The sequence below is a fragment of the Spinacia oleracea genome, chromosome 4 (genome assembly GCF_020520425.1).
Source record: "Spinacia oleracea cultivar Varoflay chromosome 4, BTI_SOV_V1, whole genome shotgun sequence".
NCBI classification, from domain to species: Eukaryota; Viridiplantae; Streptophyta; class Magnoliopsida; order Caryophyllales; family Amaranthaceae; genus Spinacia; species Spinacia oleracea.
Window position 1 is genome coordinate 169,640,486 of NC_079490.1, and position 20,140 is coordinate 169,660,625.

General features: G+C 37.6%; 1 protein-coding gene across 1 annotated transcript; it reads left to right on the forward strand.

Annotated features, from left to right (window-relative positions):
• The first annotated feature begins 4,056 nt into the window (after nt 1-4,056).
• Nucleotides 4,057-5,102, forward strand: LOC130459999 (EPIDERMAL PATTERNING FACTOR-like protein 2). The gene is made up of 2 exons (XM_056827648.1): nt 4,057-4,348; nt 4,692-5,102. Exons 1-2 carry the CDS (start codon nt 4,258-4,260, stop codon nt 4,955-4,957), a joined length of 357 nt encoding a protein of 118 aa, XP_056683626.1. The 5' UTR covers nt 4,057-4,257; the 3' UTR covers nt 4,958-5,102.
• The last annotated feature ends 15,038 nt before the right edge of the window (nt 5,103-20,140 follow it).

Below are 20,140 nucleotides of genomic sequence, written 5' to 3' on the forward strand. Positions count from 1 at the left end.
ACAACATCTTTTTTATTTTTTAACAAATGTATCCAGGTAAACCTACTATAGTCATCCACTATAGTGAGAAACTGATTACATCCTGTGGGAGTCTTTACAGAATGTGGACCCCATACATCAATATGGATCAAATCAAAGGGTGCAGAAGTACTAATCCTACTACGTGGAAAACTAAGTCTGGTTTGTTTTGATACAGGAAAAACTTGACAAATAGTGTCTCACAACCCGGGATTATTAACCTCAACTGACTAAAAGGTAAATGGCCTAGTCTTAGATGCCACAGTTTAGCATTATCTACAACTGAAGAGCAACTTGCATTACAGGCATGAGACTGCACAGAGATTGTTTATGATGACATTTGTTTCCCAACATTGTATAATCCAGAACTGACTTCACCAAGAGGAATCAAATTCCCTTTCTGACAGCAAACAAAACATTTATTGTGAGTAAAATGAATCTCACAATCTAAGTCCTTACACAACTTGTGCACAGATATCAGGTTGTATTTAAAATTTGGAACATGAAGCACATGTTTCAGAATCAGTTGCTTTTGCTGCTGAGAAAAGGAGGTTTGGTGGTGACAATTGGAATAACAGAAACAAATCACAGGCAACTGGTTAATCTCAGTAAAAAAAATTCAGAAACTGACTTGCTTCCTTGAGTGATTTCAGATAACTTCTGTTCTAGTGAGTAGACTTGAGCCATTGAGGCAAAGCCAAATCTCTCTTCTAAATCAGTCCAAACAGCTCTTGCAGATTTAAGAAACATCACACTTTTGGATATTAATTCATCAAGATTGCAAAGGATAAGAGAGCATAGCAAATCATTACACCTCTCCCAAGCCTTGCACTCAATTGTTCCTGGATCTGGTTTCTCAATGCTACCATCAACAAAACCTATCTTGTTCTTTGCAGACAAAGCCAACAACATAGACCTCTTCCAGCTTGTGTAGCCTTCACCATTGAATTTGAACGAAATCAGCTGTACTGAATTTTAATCTGATGGATGAATGTAATAAATGCTTGCAGGATCTTGATTAGGAGGCAAAGTTGAACTTCTTTGGCTATGATTTTCAGTATCCATTTTTCAGTGATCAAAAAACGGTAATCTCATAAGTAAATGTTGAATTTGCAGGAAGCTTGATCAACAATCAAACAATTCCAACACGATTTTCAGACTTAAAAACCAGAAATATCAGCTCAAAACAGAAACAATCACCAAATATCTGATCAATTTTCAACAAGTGAAAAGAACAAATCGATTTTCAGAAAGAAAAATCAGGAAACAATTGAAAAATATTGCGGAATTTCTCAGGAATCGAGCTCACTGCTCTGATACCATGTTAGAATCTGAACTTTAGAGAGAAGAAATGATGATAATAATAATTAGTTGGCATAATACAACTTATATACTTGGAGAAGAAGAAATCTAGAACCTTCTGTTTGTTACAGTTGGTTATTATAAGCTCCTGATTCTTAGGGAATCATTTATCCTAAATGCTGACTCATCAACTAGGAAGGCTGTAATGCAGCATGGTTACTTGATCACAACTTGATCATTATATATACTCCATAGACTAGAATACAATTTATAAGTCTAACATGTATACTCGTATAAAAATGTCATACCAATATGGATAGTGTGTAGCTGGTGAATTTGAAACTTATTTACTCTGTATTTCACATTCGCCCACCCATATCCACCTTATATCCACTTCTTTCCACCACTATAATATTTTCATAAATAATACTCTAATATGTGGTTCTGTATTTGTTTGTTTTCATTAATTGGCGAATTGATTTGGTATAATATTATGGTACACTTGAGTCTTCAACCTCAAGGATGGTTGTTATTTTACGGAGTAATTATTTAGGCTAGTGGTCTAACAGATTATAGGTTGTTTATGGATACGGAGTATTCTCTTAGATGGTGAAGCGGTTATAGGCTTATAGCTTAAGGTTTGTACCTATTTAGATATGTATATGGTCCATATGGATGTTAAATGTGTACCTGAGAGGAGTAGTAACTTTAGGTTATGTACTTATGTAGTTATGTATAGTGATGGAGGAGGGGTATATATTTATGCCTGTCCCTCCCGCTTGGTTATGTTTAAAAGTGTCAATGGGACCTTGAAACATTGGTGGCAATCCGGGTCAATGGGTCATGTTCGCGTTTGGTTTCGGGTCGTGTCAAAAAAATGTCAGAAATGTTAAACTTAACATTACTACAAAATATGATAAATATATGGGTCAAATCGGGTCAATTTCAGGTCATTCGGGTTCGGTTCAGTTCGGATTTCTCTCAGTAACTTCAAGTCGGGTTCGAGACGGGTTATCAGGTGGAGTCAGGGATTCTCGGCCCTAGAAACATATTCATGAAGTGAGCACGGGCCTGGATAGGTGGGTTGAGCTTGCAGTTGGCACGATATAACATGAGAGGTACGTCATTTCGGCCACACGTACGTCGTACGTGTATAGTATTTCCTAATCTCGTTCCATGCACCTATAACTGTATGTTGAACTTGGATTCCTCAAATAAGCCATGAACGCTTAATATGTTTGAACTCATATGAACATTTATCTACCAACTTATGTGCCTAGTTTAGACAACATTGCCTATATTTTTTTTTTATAATCAAATTAATTAATTCATTGATAAAAAATCACAAGATTGCTACATATAGATTAGAATCTAACAAATACATAACAATTTAATCAAAGAAAAAATTCTTGATTTTTATTTATTTGGAATGGTACGTAGTCCATAACAGGGCAAGGGCCCAAAACAAACGAGAAGAAAAGATAAGTTTCTCTTTTTCTGTGAAAATGACCAGCCCTCGCGCATAGGTTTAAGACAAGAGCTCAACACCCGTAAGCTATGCTTAAGTTCAAAAGCTCCATATACTTTAGGGAGTCAACCAAGAAAAATCCATCATCATGCAAATACACTTTAGGTTTGTATTGAATCAATTTCTTTCACCAGAGTTACAATCGTTGCATATCAAACATTCTATATATCCTCCTTCCTATCGTTGTGATTTACACCTTTCTTCGATGAAGGGGTCTATAGATATGTTGTAGCCGCGACGAATATGATTTCCGTCTATTAGATTCATCTGATTAGTTGAACGATTTACCTCATTTTTTATCTCGATAAATTTTACCAAAGAAACAACTTATACTAAACTCAACACACAAAACTTAACTAGACTCAAACCCCACCATAGGGGTATATGTTGATTCACTACACCGAAAACATATGTAGCTTTATTGAAATCAACAACACAACAACAACAACAACAACAACAACAACAACAACAACAACAACAGCAACAAAAAATAAAATGAAGAGAGGCTCGGAAATAGAGAACATTGCTTACATCAAATCTCAATTCTTAAATACTTGTAATATTTTGACTTTTGCACTATTTATACATTAATTTTGATCATAATTTCCTACATGAAAATCAAATGATAGTGTACACCGAGTAATAAAAATACGATTAGTTTGAGTGTATTTTATCAAATAGACAAATATCATTATAATTTTGTGGTATATGTAGTATAATTCTATTTACGCATAAATGCACATCAAATTTTCGTAGTATGTTTTTTTCAGGGAAAATTTAATTACCGTATTGATAAATATATTAGTTAAATTGTTACAAGTATAAGGCTCCGTTCTATTGGATTTATTTTGACTGGCTTAATTTATTTGAACTTATTTTGTATGAAATATACTTTTTTGTGTGTGAAAATATCTGAAAAAAACTTATTTTTGCTGAACTTATCTGAAATTATCTGAACTTATCTAAACTTATTTTGTCTGAAATAAGTCAAAATAAATCGAGCAGAACAGATCTAAGTGACAAAAGGAGTGTATACCCATGCCCCTGACTCCCCGAGTCAATTAATCAGGGCCCCTCAGAAATAATGTGGCCATTAAGATCAAAGTAACAGTTTCCCAAAAGCACAAAGAATAAGTCAAAACACCTGAAATTTTTGGATTAGTGAGTCAATGGTCCATTTAGTACTCCGTAACAAGTAAAGTAATTAAAGAAGAATTGAAACTTTGATCTCGATCCAAGTAACTGTCTGTCTTAAAGGAAACATCCAAAACCCCTTAAAGCTCAAATTCTCAAATTTCATATAAATATATTTCTCATTTGCTTCATTTCATAATCTCAAATCTCTTTTACATATACTTTCTCTCTCCTCTTAAAATCTTTATCTTCATTTTCCTAGCTACACTCAAATAATGGCAATTTCAACAACGTACCAACATGGGATAAAATTGGTTATCATGGTTACCCTAGTCATTTTCCTCGTAAATTTACCTTCCAAATCAGGTATTTGTTCATATATTACTCAAAAATGTTCAATTTTTTTTGTTTAATTATTGTCAAATATACACTACAATTGTACTATTAACGACGAGAAATCCCGTCACTAGAGGCCAATAATCGTTGATTAATGACGGGATTTCCTGTCACGAACCCGTCATAAAAGAGGGTCGTCGTTAATGGAAAATCTCGTTGTTTCTGTCTTTGTTTGGTTGTTAGCCTCGTCGCAAAAGACTTTGCGACGGGATTTTTCACCCGTCGTAATTAGGTTATCATTAAAGATACAAAAATTCTTATAGTGATATACAGAGTACGTTAATTTAACTTTTTTTTTTGGATGGCAATATAGATGCAAGAGATATAATGAAGAGCGTAAAAACAGTGTTGGGTTCACGTCCGCCTAATTGTATGAACAAGTGCTCGGGTTGCCATCCATGTGTCGCGGCGCTTGTTGTTACTTATAAGGGTTCTAGCGATGAATTAAGGGATGCAATCTCGCCAACATCTTACATTGGTTATGAGCCAACATCTTATGATGGTTATGAAGATAATAATCATGATAGTTATTATCTTGTAGAATGGAAATGCAAATGCGGAAATAAGTTGTTTCCTTAAATTACTAATTAGCAGTTTTAATTAGTACATGTAAGGTTGAAATTAGAACACTAATAATTAAGTTACTTATGAGAATATACTTCATATATATGTTCAAATTTTCAACTTTTTTCACATTATTTTGTGTTGGGACGTACATATTTTCCATTGAATTGAAGGGTAATATATACATCATCAAATGATGAAATGATATATGTTGGGATATTAATTACAACAGGATCATTATTCAATCAGCTAGTTAAGTAGTCCTTCTAAAGTGTTATATCATATCTTGAAATGACACTTAATTACCTCAAATTGAAAAAAAGGATTAATTAATTAGTAAGAATTTCTAAGTTAATACTAAAGCAAACCTAATCAAATACCTTATACGAAAATGATAAAGGTCGCAACATGCGACCTTTAAGCCGTGTCACAATGATGACATGACATGCTTATGTGTCATGGTTTAAATTGAAAATTAAAGCATTTAACTTATATAACCTATTATACATGTTTTATAAAAAGGTAGGAAAATCTTAATATTCTAATTTGTTTCCTTCCTTATGTCGAATACCTTATTTATATATTTTCATAGTAAAAATATTAGATTGATAGTAAAAATGTTCTGATGATGCATAGCCTACGTGGCGCGTATATGTACCAATTAAACTCCGACACGTAAGATTGCGACAAATAAATGTTGTCGCAACTTGCGACCTTTATCATCACCCTACTTTATAATTTGCATAAAGTGCATGCAAGCATGATATTGATCTATGCATTCATGAATTTAATACAAGGTAATTAAAGTTTGTGCATACTACGTATAACATAAAATTGGTGGAGTTTTTATTGTCTATAATATTTAGACCATGTATGTAAAAGCAAGAGCATTGTTTTGGTCAGTGGATTGTCATTCGATCTACAAGATCATATATCAGAACACAACAAATCAACAATATCCATTGGTGATATGATGTGAAGTGACTTGTGATAATCAATAATCAACACTTCTTTTACGGAGTAGTATTTTCTTCTCCATGTTTTCTAGTGGATATTCGATTTTATGTCCCCCAACTCCCCAGCCTTTTAAAACAGTTGAACATAATGTACTTATTAATTTCATAATATTTATTTTGTGCTCCTATATATATTCCGAAAAAAATGAGTCATAATTATCATGAACAAGATTTCATAAAAATATACGTAGTAGTTTACTGTGGAGCAATTAATATATACGTAGTAGCAGTGGCGGTGCCAGGAAATTTGTGTTAAGGGTTCGAAAAATTAAAACATAAGTCATATTTTTGGTGCAAAACGTAGATTAGCAGATTTTACTGAATTTTTGTGTGCAAATAACAGATTTTATACGTATCGTAGTACATAAGAAAATAACTTAAAAAAAAAAAATCAAAGAAAATGAGTAAAACCAAATCCATTTAGTAATAGGTACTCCGTATATATAAAAATATGTGTTTGTAAAAGTTTAAAACTATTGCTAAAGGTGTGAGAAACAAAGTATTACTCCACCAAAACAAAATAGGAAGAAAAATAAATTAAATATGTCTAAAAACTCACCTCGCTAGGCTCAAACCCCGCAATCATTCCCGATATTTTAAGTGCTCTAACCAGTGTTCCAGCATTAATTCTTTGTCTATTATTAGCGCTAAATTTTACATAACTTATTTCCTAATTTCAGAAACTAGTTAATGCTCTTTTTTTTCCCAGTATGGGTTCAGTTGAACCCACAAACCCATACTGGAGCCGCCACTGCGTAGTAGTCTATATATCTAAAATCAAGATTAAGTCCAAAAATATATACAAATGTGAAGTACTCTTATTTGTTATCTTATGTATGGGTTCAAATCCTCTGGAGCTATTAGATAACTCTATATTATAGATTTGGTAAAATCTCAACCATCCAATATAGTGAAGGGCTAGATTACATTCCACATCATTAAAGTTTGGGAAAAACACATAAAACATCAAACTACTCCGTATGTGTTTTAGCTAAGCACTATTTTTTTTAAAGCACCACCATGGCAACATCCTGCATTCTTGCGTCAAATTACCATTGTAGATTTGTCGGCTGATCGACACCTTTCCACCCCCCACAACTACATATTACAACAATACTCTCCATTACCGTCCCCTTCTAAGTTTCAATTGCTCTATTTGAGAGAGGAAGAAACATGGAAATTTTATTTGAGAAATGAAATGAGTTTTCAGCAAGGTGATCTAGCTACGAGGATGAAGAAGAATGAATGAATGATTAATTATTTGAATCAGGTCGGGGAAGGAGAATGCTGTTTTTTTTTAATTAAATTGAGTTAGTGGGACAATCTTAGCCATTAATTATGGTAGAAGGTCAAGATTTGTTCAACTCTACAAGTTAGAGTTCTCTCCAACTCTAGAGGATCCTAACGCCTTATGTATGTACTAGGTATGTAGTAACATGTATTAACAATCAACAATTGTCTCACCGGGGAATTAGGAAAGCTATACCCATCTCAAGTATCTTGTTATCCCACTTTTTGTACTAACGACATAACTGCTTTTACGTTTGATCATGTCGTGTCTCCCAGGTATCGTTGTATCACAGGTAAATATCGCGTCGGATGAGCACGTCGAGTGTGACAATAGTCGACGAGGGTCCAGGCGACATAAGACTAGCGACAGGATACTAGCGACAAAGAAGTAGTAACGATCGACGAAGAAGATAAGTGGAGATAGGTTAAGATCAGAAGCCCAAAGCCCAAGATAGCTGGCGCCGCCACACAAGCAGAATAGGTCCAAGGAGTCGCCAAGGAATACGGAAGACGTTGGAGACCAGAAACGGTCATGGGCGACGATCAGGGGAAAATCCCTAAAGGATAGGGATTCTCCCAACCAATGAAGCCGTTATCTTCCGCATATAAAAGCTTAGCAGCAGGATATGAGAGGACACATGAACTAAAGCACTCATACTTTTCAAGCTATTAAGCATTCATATTACTCTTGTATTCGCTCTTTAATTTTGCTACATTGATTTCTAGAATAATACACAAACAATCAGATAGGAAACTTAGTGGATTGATAGCCTCATATAGCTATCCGCGGTTTTTTACCTTTTTCCTGGGTTTTCCGCGTCAACACTTCTCTGTGTCGTGTCTCTTTTGTCTTTCTTTATTTGATTCTTGCTTAGTTAGTGTCGACCCAAGCCAAAGGTCGCCCCTAGACGAAATTTGGCATAAACAGTTTGGCGCCGTCTGTGGGGACATTAACTAGGTTTCACACAAAATCACCCTACACACCATGACTATTGAAGAGATGACGCTCGCAGAGATGAAAGCGGCCTACGAAAAGGCCCAAGCAGAGCTGGCCCAAGAAAGGGCCTCCATTGAAAACCTCCAGAAGGAGCTCGACTCTGTGAAAAGTACCAAGCATCAATCGTGTTACAAGCCAGGTGCAAAACCAAAGAAGTTGATATTCGAGATGACTGACGACTCCGAGGATCTGTCCGAAGGGGAAGAGCCACATGGAGAAGAGGATGAAGCAACACCGGACCCCGTCACCAAGCGCCTAAATAAGATGGAAACTCACATGAAGAAGCAATGCTCGTTGATGCTAAAGCTGATGACCAAACTGCCAGGGGCACCCACACCCGTGGAAACCGAACCGACCGACGGGTATGCAGCGTCACCGTTCTGTGAAGCGATCGCTAGGGTGACGGTACCACACCAGCTCCGACTCCCTACCTGGACCACCCTGTACGACGGAACGTCCGATCCATAAAGACACGTCAACGTCTACAAGCAGCGAATGTGGCAGATCGGCATCCCCTACGACCTGGTCGAGCCCGTCATGTGCAAATCATTCGGTGGAACCCTTGACGGAGCAGCTCTGGAATGGCTCATGAACATAACACCTGGATCCATCTTCTACCTGTCCGACCTCATCAACGCCTTATACCAGCAATTCGCCAGCAGTCGCCAGTTGGAGAAATAGACAAGTGACCTCTATCGGTTGGTCCAAGGACCTACCGAGTCGGTACGCGATTATTTTAACCGTTTTAATTGTGAGAAAATTATTATAAAAAACTGTAATGTCAGGACAACCATCGAAACATTCAAGAGAGGTCTCATCCCCAACTCGGAGCTGTACCGGGAACTAACCAAATATCCCTGTGCAACCTTCGAAGAGGTCAGATCGAGGGCCACTGCCCAGATGCGGATTGAAGACGACGAGATTACACGAATGGCTTCTCAGCGACCAGCAGGGGGCAGCAGCGACAGGAGGTCGTACACCCCAAGGAACAACAGCTGGAGACACCAACCATACAACCGCCAGAACCAGGTACAAAATGTCAATCAATATGATGATACTAACAATGTTTACAGGAATGAACGGGTCGTTTATCCCCCCATCTCCGAGTATGGCTTCAACGTCGACATCGGAGGCATGGTGAACGCCCTTCAAAGTGTAGGTGGTACCGTCAGATGGCCTAAGAAGAGCGACAGACCAGACTCTACGAAGGACATGAGCAGGTGGTGCGACTTCCGCCGCAACAATGGCCACACAACCGAGGAATGCATCTCCCTCAAAAAGGAGGTAGCGTATCTACTGAAAAGAGGCCACCTGAAGGACCTACTGAGCGACAAGGCAAAGGAGACGTACAACAAGGACAGCAACTCCCAACCCAACCCAGCACCAAGCGGCAACCGACCGGCCCCGCCCATGTTCGAAAAAGTGGTAAACGTTATTTCTGGTGGTTCAGATATATGTGGACTAACCTCTTCTGCAGCTAAAAAATCAACAGAGGCGAATCTGAAGCCGTCAAAGAGGGGCAGACCGAAGACGAAGTAGCACTCGACAAGTCATTAGCAGCGATGATAATAACCTTCGACGACTCAGATTCAACCGAAACACAACAGGAACATCATGACGGACTAGTCATATCGCTCCCAATAGGCAAAGCTCTCATCAAAAGGATATTGATCGACAATGGCAGTTCAGCAAACGTATTGTTCCTAGAGGCTCTCCAAGAAATGGGACTAGACGAAAAGAGTATAATCAGAAGGTCGACAGTCCTAGTAGGATTCAGTGGAGAATCGCTACGAACAGTAGGAGAGATATCGCTGCCTACGTACGCAGAAGGTGTTAATGTAATGACCAAGTTCAACGCCGTCGACTGCCCATCAGCATACAACGTCATTTTAGGACGACCATGGATCCACAAAATGAAGGCGGTGCCGTCGACATACCACCAATCAATCAAGTTCCCAACCAAATGGGGAGTCATGGAAATCAAAGGACAACAAAGGGACGCAAAGAAATGCTATGAAACGGCGCTGAAACCATCAAAGTCATCCATCTAGCAATTACAGCCAGGGTCGACGGTAGACGACCCCGACGACCAACAAATTGATGAGATAATACTAGATCAGACAAAGCCAGACCAAGTAGTAAGGATCGGAGCGTCACTGCCTGACAACATCAAAAGTCAGATAGTGTCATTCCTAAGAGAAAACTCGGACTGCTTCGCTTGGTCGCACGAGGACATGACAGGAATCAGTCCAGACGTCATCACCCACAAACTCAATGTCGACCCCAACTTTAAGCCAGTGAAGCAGAAACGACGAAAATTCGCACCTGAGAGAAATAAAATCATAGACGAAGAGGTCCAAAAACTGATAGATTCCGGGAAAGTCAGAGAAGTCAAGTATCCAGATTGGTTAGCAAATGTCGTCGTCGTCAGTAAAAAGAACGGAAAGTGGAGAGTTTGTATCGATTTCACAGACATCAACAAAGCATGCCCTAAAGACCCATTCCCGCTGCCGCACATCGACGCCCTGGTCGACGCCACTGCTGGACACGAGCTACTAACATTTATGGACGCCTACTCTGGATACAACCAGATCCTTATGCACCCAGACGACCAGGAGAAAACATCTTTTGTAACAGACAGAGGAATTTATTGTTATAAAGTCATGCCTTTTGGTCTTTAAAATGCAGGTGCGACGTACCAACGATTGGTCAACAAAATGTTCAAAGACCAACTTGGAGACACGATGGAGGTCTACATCGACGACATGCTAGTAAAATCAAGGAAGGCTGACGACCATGTCGAACACCTACGACAATCCTTCGACATATTGAGGAAATACGGTATGAAACTTAACCCAACTAAATGTTCTTTCGGAGTGTCTGCAGGGAAATTCTTAGGTTACATCGTCACCCAAAGAGGAATCGAGGCCAGCCCCGACCAGGTGCACGCAATCATCAACATTCAATCCCCCAGGAACATAAAAGAAGTACAGCGCTTGACAGGAAGAGTGGCGGCGCTAAATCGTTTTATCTCGCGGTCGTCGGACAAGTGTCGTCTATTCTACGACGTCTTGCGCAAAAACAAAGGTTTTAGCTGGTCCGACGACCACGAAACAGCCTTGCAAAACCTCAAAAAATACATGATGTCGCCACCCCTCTTGTCTAAGCCCAAAGAAGGCGAAGTCCTACAACTCTACCTAGCCGTCAGCTCCACAGCAGTCAGCGCGGTCCTAGCTCGAGAAGACGAAACGCAATAGCTACCTATTTACTACATCAGTAAGTCATTACTAGAAGCGGAAACCAGGTATTCCTCCCTCGAAAAACTCGTTTTAGCACTCGTTACTGCAGCCAGAAAACTAAGGCATTATTTCGAAACTCACCAAATAGTGGTGATGACTAATTATCCAATCAAGTCTGTGATGCGTAGACCAGAACTAACAGGTCGAATGGAGAAATGGACGATGGCGCTAGGAAGCTTCGACATCAAATACCAACCAAGAACGGCAGTGAAATCGCAGGCCCTAGCAGACTTTGTGGCAGACTTTAGCCCCGACTTGGAGAAAATAGCGGACGACGAAGTCAAACTCATCAATAACGTAGAAGAGGTATGGACGCTCTTCGTCGACGGTTCGTCTAACTTTCGCGGTGCAGGTCTAGGCGTCGTGCTAAAGTCACCACAAGGGGACATGATAGCACAAGCCATATGCTGCGATTTCAAAGCGACAAACAACGAAGCAGAATACGAGGCGTTAATCGCCGGATTGACGCTAGCTGAAGAATTGGGGGCAAGCGGACTCAACATATTTAGCGACTCACAATTAATCGTCAACCAGATCAACGGCGACTATGAGGCTAAAGACCTGAAAATGACCTTATACCTCGAAAAAGAAAAAAGCTAGCCTCCAAATTCAAACCCCTCTCCATTAAACAAGTGCCACGAGACTTGAACACGCAAGCCGACGCCCTTGCCAATCTAGGATCCGCACTCAGAAAGTCACCATTCTCGACCATACCTCTAGTACACCTATTGTCACCCGCTATTGAAAAAGACATACCACAAGATGCCAGCCTCGTCCTATCAGCCACAAACACATATAGCTGGACCAAGCCCATCCTCGACTACCTAACACAGGAAACCCTACCGGACGACAAGCTCGAGGCTAGGAAAATACTTTTCAAAGCGTCACGATATGTTATTTTGCAGGGTATACTATTTAAAAGATCAGCGAACGGAATGTTGATGCGATGCGCAGAAAAAACAGAATGGGAAAAACTACAAAAACAATACCACGAAGGAGAATGCGGCGGACATGAAGGAGGACGAAGCCTGTCAACTAGAATCAAAAGAAGCGGATATGTAATCCCCCGTAAATTTATAAATTTTATTAAATATATTTTAACGTATATTATTTATAATTAAATAGAATTTATGAAGTTTAGTAATAAATATATATTTAACGTAATTTATTTTATACGTTCTAAATATTTCAACGTTTTATGAAATCAAGAGTAATTTTAGAATTTTACGTTGAAAAGAAATCGAATTACGAAAACCGATTGAATTTAGAAAACGATCCTAATTGATTTTGGATTGAAATCCTAATTCTAAGCCCACTTGGAAAAGCCCAAACTATAAGACCCAAAACTCTTCCTCCCTACTCCTATTGTACGTAAAAAAAACAAAAACAAGAAAAAAAAAATTACAAACACTCCCTCCATCAAATTCACGTGAACTAGAAAACCCTTAACCCTCCTTCCTTCAACTTCACGTGAACCCTCAAAACTCCACCCCAGCCGCCGGCAGCCGTCACCACAAGCCGCACCACCGCTGCTCTCCTACGACGCCCGGGTTCCTCCTTCGTCCGGTAATCCTTCCACCTCCTCTTCTCTTTCGTTTTCTTTCTTTCGATTTGCCCTCCTTATTCATGGGTTCTGTTTTGCGTGTTCCTCTCGCACACCACCACCACCTGGTCTCCGCTACTACGCCACCACCTTGCCGCGCCGTTGAGACGCCTCCATGCTTGCTGCGCCGGTAATCTCTTATTCCTCCTCCCTCTCTTGCTTCATTCTTTCTCTTGTTCGTTTTCTACAACCTTACTCGGTTGTTTATGCGTTCGCAGCCACCAGCGCACCTCCGTGTGCAACCCTGCCGCCCAGCCGCGCCTCCAGCCGCGCCTCCAGCCATGCCTTCGTCCTTCCTCTCTCCTAACTTTTGGTTATTTCCTTAAACCCTAAACTAAATAATGAATTTAATTACGTTTTAATAATTTAATTATGTTTCTTGAATAAAATTATAACTTTTATGATTTGATTATGAATTTCAAGAATTATATGTTTGCATAATTAAATTATTAATTTTCAGATTATATAAATGCATTGAAATATTGATTTTTAATTATTTAAAGTATGAATTTTAAGGTTTTTAATAATTTTAAATCATGGTAGGATGTTTAGGAATTATTAAAGTTATTGTTTTTATGATTTCAAACATGTTAATTATGTTTTGGAGCAGTTTGAAAGTAGTTATATTGCTGGAAATTAAAGTATGATGTTTGCGAAGAGTTTTCAACGAATTTCAATCATTGATTCAATAATTATTATGCTAGGAAATCAAATACTCAAGTTTTGATGCTGGGGAATGTTCTAAGTATATTTAGGATGTATTTGGAATGCTTTATTATGGTTGCGAATGATTAGAAATTGATTGGGATTATTTGTTGGTTGTTTTAGGCGGAGAATTTTCTTTAGGCGATATTTGAAAGTGTTAAAGTGGCCTATTAGTTGTTTATACAAGGTACGTACATACCTGTGTGCTTGGAATGTGTGCTAATTGTTGAAACCATGTTGAATTGTTGATGAACTTGGTTATGTTAATGTTGTTGATGAACTTAGTCAGATTGAAATTGCATGTTTGATACTGTGGGATGAACATATTAAACTTATATTGCATTATGAGAATTGTAACATGTTAGTATGGATGATTGATACAAACATGTTGGTTGGGAACACTAGATTATTCTATATGTTGGTTTGGATCGATTGATTATTGTTCCCTTCTTAGCTTTTCACTACTTTATGAGGGCGGTGGACCTTGTTTAGTAAGTTGAAACTTTATACCCATATACAGGGTTGATCATGGTTAAAGGAAAGGTTGGGTAAATTGGAATGAGTCTTGATTGATGCCTTTATGATCACTTACTTAATTTCAAGATAAAAACAGTTGTGAACGAATGTGGATTGTATGCCTTATGTGGTTGTTGAGTCATAACAGAGTCTCAATTTGTAAATCATGTAAAGTGAAACTGAGTAGCAATAGCTTTAGACTGTGCACGTCTAAAGTGACGGACAAACAGGAGTTGGGGTTCATGGTGGTAGCCCATGGCCTTTTCTGGGACCGGATTGATCACCGTGTTCTATTTTTATTTAAACGTTCCTCGATATCGCAGGTCACTGAGGTTACGGAGTCGCGCCCGTACCTCGTCTTCCTTAGTGAAGACTTCTGGACGGTCAACTCGGTCCATTGTCTATTTCAACTAAAATAATATTATTGCTAAAAGTCTAGCCTAGTCTAGTCTGGTCAAGTATGGTCGTCAAACTATCATGTTTTGTCTGCCCTTGTTTGTGTTCATTAGTATCATGTTAGGGTTGTTCGTGTAATAGAATCATGTTAGGATTATTATTGATTTAGTATGTAGTACTCAGCTTTGCTGATTACGTGCTTTTGCTTGTGCATGTTGATCATGGCTATGCCTTATTGATCCTGTGATGACCCAATCTTTGGTGAGCAGTCTCTAAGGATCAATAAGCATTGTCCATCTGCAGGTTTGAAGATGTTGCATCATTGGGATCGGGAATAGAGAGCTTGTATTTAGTTTTGATTTGTTAAGTTGACTTGGGTTTGTTTAATTGGACTTTAAACTTGTCGTACTATTTACATTTCCTTATTTTCGTTGGTTGATTTTTGGGACTAAACCTGTAATCGATTATTTATAAACCTAAAGTTAGTTTTATGTTTTCCGCTGCAAAATTCTGAATAAGCCGTTACGTTTTCACACGGGCGATAATGCCTTGATAATTCTCTACGTTTTATATTAAAAGGTTATTTTAGAAAAGAGAGAATTGTCGGGGTGTTACAAAGTGGTATCTAGAAGCTTATGGTTTTACTTCAATGATTTTTAGGCGCCTAAACTAGCTAGTTTTCTAAAATGAATTTCCTAGAATTGAGCTACTACTTATTATATCATTCAAAAATGCGTATTTTTTTTTGGGGGACCATATTCATTTTATTTTGTGTGAAAGTACATTAATATTTCTTATTTAAGTTCGAAATTAACTTATTTATTCAAAATTTGTCGTTTATGTGAATTAAGTACGCTTTTCTTTCTTTTCGAAATTAAATTAAATATATATATATAAAAAAAAAAGAACAAAAAAAAAAAAAAAAAAAAAAAAAAAAAAAAACTTATTCCTTAAGTATCTTTATTCCTTTATATTTATTCGTTTAATAAATATTTATTCGTTTAATAAAATTCCTTTCTTATTAACCGTCTCGTTTATTTCTTAAGTGTTTTAATGTTTTACTTATTTTGATTTATTACGAGAGATGGGTAATATAGGAAAGGGCATATATAATAGAATTATATGTGCATTAGTAGTTAATTGTTAGCATAAGAAGTTAATTGCTATGTGAATGTGTTGAATGTTTAAGTGTTGCATGTAAATGTGCATAGAAATTGTTTGATTCCACCAAACTTATTGTTTTATTGAATTCTGATTATGCTTTGGTTGGGAAATCGTTAGTAAGATCTTAAGTTGTTTGTTTCATGAATAAAACGCTTCTTTCCAAGTACACCAACATAGGATCCTTTGAGAAGATCGACGAATACTGAGGATCTAGATTTCACTCCGCAAGTTTCCTAGGAAAGAACAGATAGGCAAGATGCCACAAGTATTTGAAGTTGTAAAGTTAGTTAGTTCTTTTATGTTTTAAAGAATAAGTAGCAAAGCTAAAACAGTTTAAAGTTAAAGCAATAAGAGTTTGAGTTATTCTTTATTCTTTTCAAGGATGTATTAAACCTTTATAGAATTAGCAATAAAAGTTAAAGCATTCGTTTCCAATGTGAGAATTCCATAATTCGCCAACAATAGTTTATGTTTATGTCATAGAACTTTTAATTTTATTTTGAGGACAGGTGTGTTGTGGATATTTAGGATTGTTATTAACATTCTTTTGAGGAATAGAGTTAGATCATTGATTATCCAAAGGATCAAGAGTTTATTTTGGGCACGCAAAGAGAATGTTTTCTTCTTTTATTCTGCCTTATTATTCGTGATGATTGAATTTGTTCCTTGTTTCTCAATTGAATGTCATGTATGCGAATATCATTCATAAATGATTGTTTATGTATGTGAATTCTGGATGCTGGTGTGATATTACATTGCTAGGATAATGTTAAGTGAAGTTTCGAACGTAAAATAGAATATATTACTTACAGGTCGCGCTTTAGGATGGCCAACAATAATGACTTAGTTGCTGCTATTCGCCTCTTGGCGGAAAAGCTGACCCAAGAGAGAACTGAGCGTCCCGATTTTGCTGGGGACATGTTTGAGAGACTAGCCAAAGTTAAGTCACCATACTTTAAGGGGGAAACTGATCTTACTTTTTAGAGAACTAGGTTAGAGAGTTTGAGAAATTGTTTGAGGCTGTGAACTGTCCTTAGAATATGAGAGTGGGTCAAGTTGTCATGTATTTGAAAGACGAAGCTGATTTATAGTGGAAAGAGAATAGAGTTAGTCTTAGCACTGCTGAGATATTCAATTAGGATTCAATTGTTACTGCCTTAAGGGAAATTTTTACCCTACCTTTTATGAGAAAGCAAAAAGTTTAGGAATTCGTAAACCTTAGTATGGGGAGCATGACCATTGCCGATTACTATAGCAAATTTATAGCACTGTCGTAGTTTGCACCTGAGGTTGTAGCCACATAGGAGCTAAAGGCTCTGAGGTTTAAGAAAGGTTTGACTGAGGAGATCCAATTAGGATTAGGTGGGGAAACCTTTACATCTTTGGATATTGTGTATGTGAAAGCTGCTCATATTTATGGTTTGCAGTCTAGAAGGGACAAGAAAAATATTGTTCTTGGGAGAAAAGAAAAATGTGTAATGCTGGGGAAAACCAAGGGAATTTCAAGAGGAATATGAATGAAAATGGGAATGGGAATGGATATGGAAACTTTCAAGGAAGGAACAAACAGGGGCACAACAATAGGAACCAATCGGAGAAGGTGTATCACTGTAAGATGTGCAATAACAACCATCCTGGTAGGAATTGTAAGGGAGAATTAATGAACGGTAACTATTGTTAGAAAAAGAGGCATAGGAAGTATGAGTGCTTTACTAAACGGAAAAAGGAACAAAATGGTAATGAGAGTGCTAACCAGGTGAAGTCGGGATTTAACCAGTCAAGAAATTAGAGTTTGAAGCCTATAGGGTCGCAAGACAGCCAAGGAAACCTCCATAAGTATGTTAATTAGAATAACAACCATAACAAGGCCCCGGGTAAACTGTCTGTGATAAGTCGAAATGAAGCTGAACAACCTGTTGACTTAGTTTCTGTTACTATTCTATTAACTCTGTGCTAGTTAGAAAGTTATGTGATTCAGGGAAAGCTTATTCTTTTGTTTCGTCATCTCTTATTAAGAGTCTGAAGTTAGTAGATTTTGAATGATTGATTTACCTGTTATTAGGCCTACTGGTGTAACCATAAGGTGTATAAGATTATTTAAGAACTTGCCTTTGAAGATAAAAGATTGCGTTTTCCCTTCTGATTTGATAAAAGTTTAATCTGAGGGACCTGGATGTAATTCTGGGGATGGACTGGCTAAGTTTGTACAAGGCTAAGGTAGACTGTGAAATGCAGAAAGTAAGTTTAAGGAACCCTATTGAAAGGTTGAGCTCATGTAGATGTTTTGAGAAGTCCAAGAACCTTAGTTATTTCTGTAATGCAAGTGAGGAAATTGATGAATAGAGAGTGTGAACGATTTTTCTGTAGTGTGTTAGAGGTGAGTAAAGAAGTTGAAGTTAAAATTGAGGATGTTGCCATTGTGAGTGGATTCATTGATGTGTTTCCGAGCGAAATTGCAAGTATGTTACCAGCTAGAGCATTTGAGTTCTCTACAGAGTTAAATCCTGAAACGACACCTATAAATTATCTAATTAGGACACAATTGCAAGAGTTGTTTCGTTAAGGAGTATGTTAGGCCTAGTGCGTCACCGTGAGGAGCTCCTGTGTTGTTTATTAAGGAGAAAGATAAGAGTATCGAATTATGCATTGATTTTAGGAAATTAATTACCATCAAGAACATGTATCCTTTGCATAGGAGAGATGAAATATTGGATCAATTGAATTGGGCGAGTGTGTTCTCGAAGATTGGTTTGTGTTCGAAGTATCACCAATTAAGGATAGCTGATAAGGGCCTAAGACCTCATTAGGACTCGTTATTGTCATTATGGGTTTAGAATAATGTCTTTTGGGTTAAACAATGCACCTGCCATAATTATGGATGTGATGAATAAGATTTTCCACGAATTCCGAATTAAGTTCGTTATTATATTGATGATATCCTGATTTATTCAAGGAATGAGAAAGAGCATGTCAAACACTTGGGAATTATATTGGAGACGCTTAGAAAGAATTTATTTTATATGAATTAAGTATACGGATCTTGAAGTCATGTGTGTATAAGTAACATCGACGGAAAAGTGACGACTAAATTGATTGAAAACTACGTTACTTAAGGGAATAAAATTAAGAGAAGATTCGAGTGGTCCAGGATCGTTAGAAATCATTTGTTGTCTTGAAAAGATGAAAATGTATGAATTGGTGGAAGTGCTAAGAGTTAAGACCAAGAGTTATGACATAAGGAGGTTTGGTAAAAAGGAAAAGTTGACCAGAAAGAGTCTCTGTAGATCCTGCTAAGATTCAAGATGTGAGTGAGTGACCTACTCCAAAGAACGTGTCCGATATTTGAAGTTCTCTAAGCCTAGACGACTATTATAGGAAGTTGTGAAAGACTTTTCGAAGTAAGCAAAACCAATGACCAACTTGATGAAAAAGGAATCGAATTTCAAGTGAAGTGAGAAATGTGAGGAAGCTTTCTAGATTTAGCTGTTGTCGCGTCAATTGAAACCTTATAAGGCTAATTACCAAACCCATGACTTAGAGATAACTGTTATGGTGTTATCTACGAATATTTGGAGACATTACCTTTATAGGGCAACTTGTAAGATCCTTACCGAGAACAAAAGTCCGAAATTTTGGCAATAAGGTCCAGTTGAATCTTGGGGACGACATTGAAATGAGTATTTCTTTCCACCCTGCAACCGATAGACAGACTGAGATTACTAACGGAATATATGTTGAGATCCTGTGTTATTGACTTTAAGGGTAATTGGGAAGACCAACTAGAGTGATTGAATTTCTTGCAACAATAGTTACTATGCGAGCTTTAAGATGGAACCTGTTGAGGCATTGTGTGGAAAGAAGTGTAGAAATCCCACTTGCTATGATTTTAATGGAAATATAGCTTTGGGGGCATGATTCGTTGAAGTAGAAATATCCAAAGTCATTCCCTGGGGTGAGTTACGAGGGCGTAACTCGTTTTCTTTAAGGGGGTAGAATGCGATAGAAATTCGCGCTTTTTACCTATTTTATGGAATTTTTATGCATTTTATTGCTTATTTTAGCAAATTTTACAAGTTAATGCAAAGCAAATAGATTCTCCGCATAAGAAAAGGTGTTCATGAGTAACACAAATAGCTTTGAGTTGGCAAAAGAGTGCACATCGGTGGCACAAGTACTTCTCTAGTAAGAATAAGTTAAAAGCTTTTGGGAAAA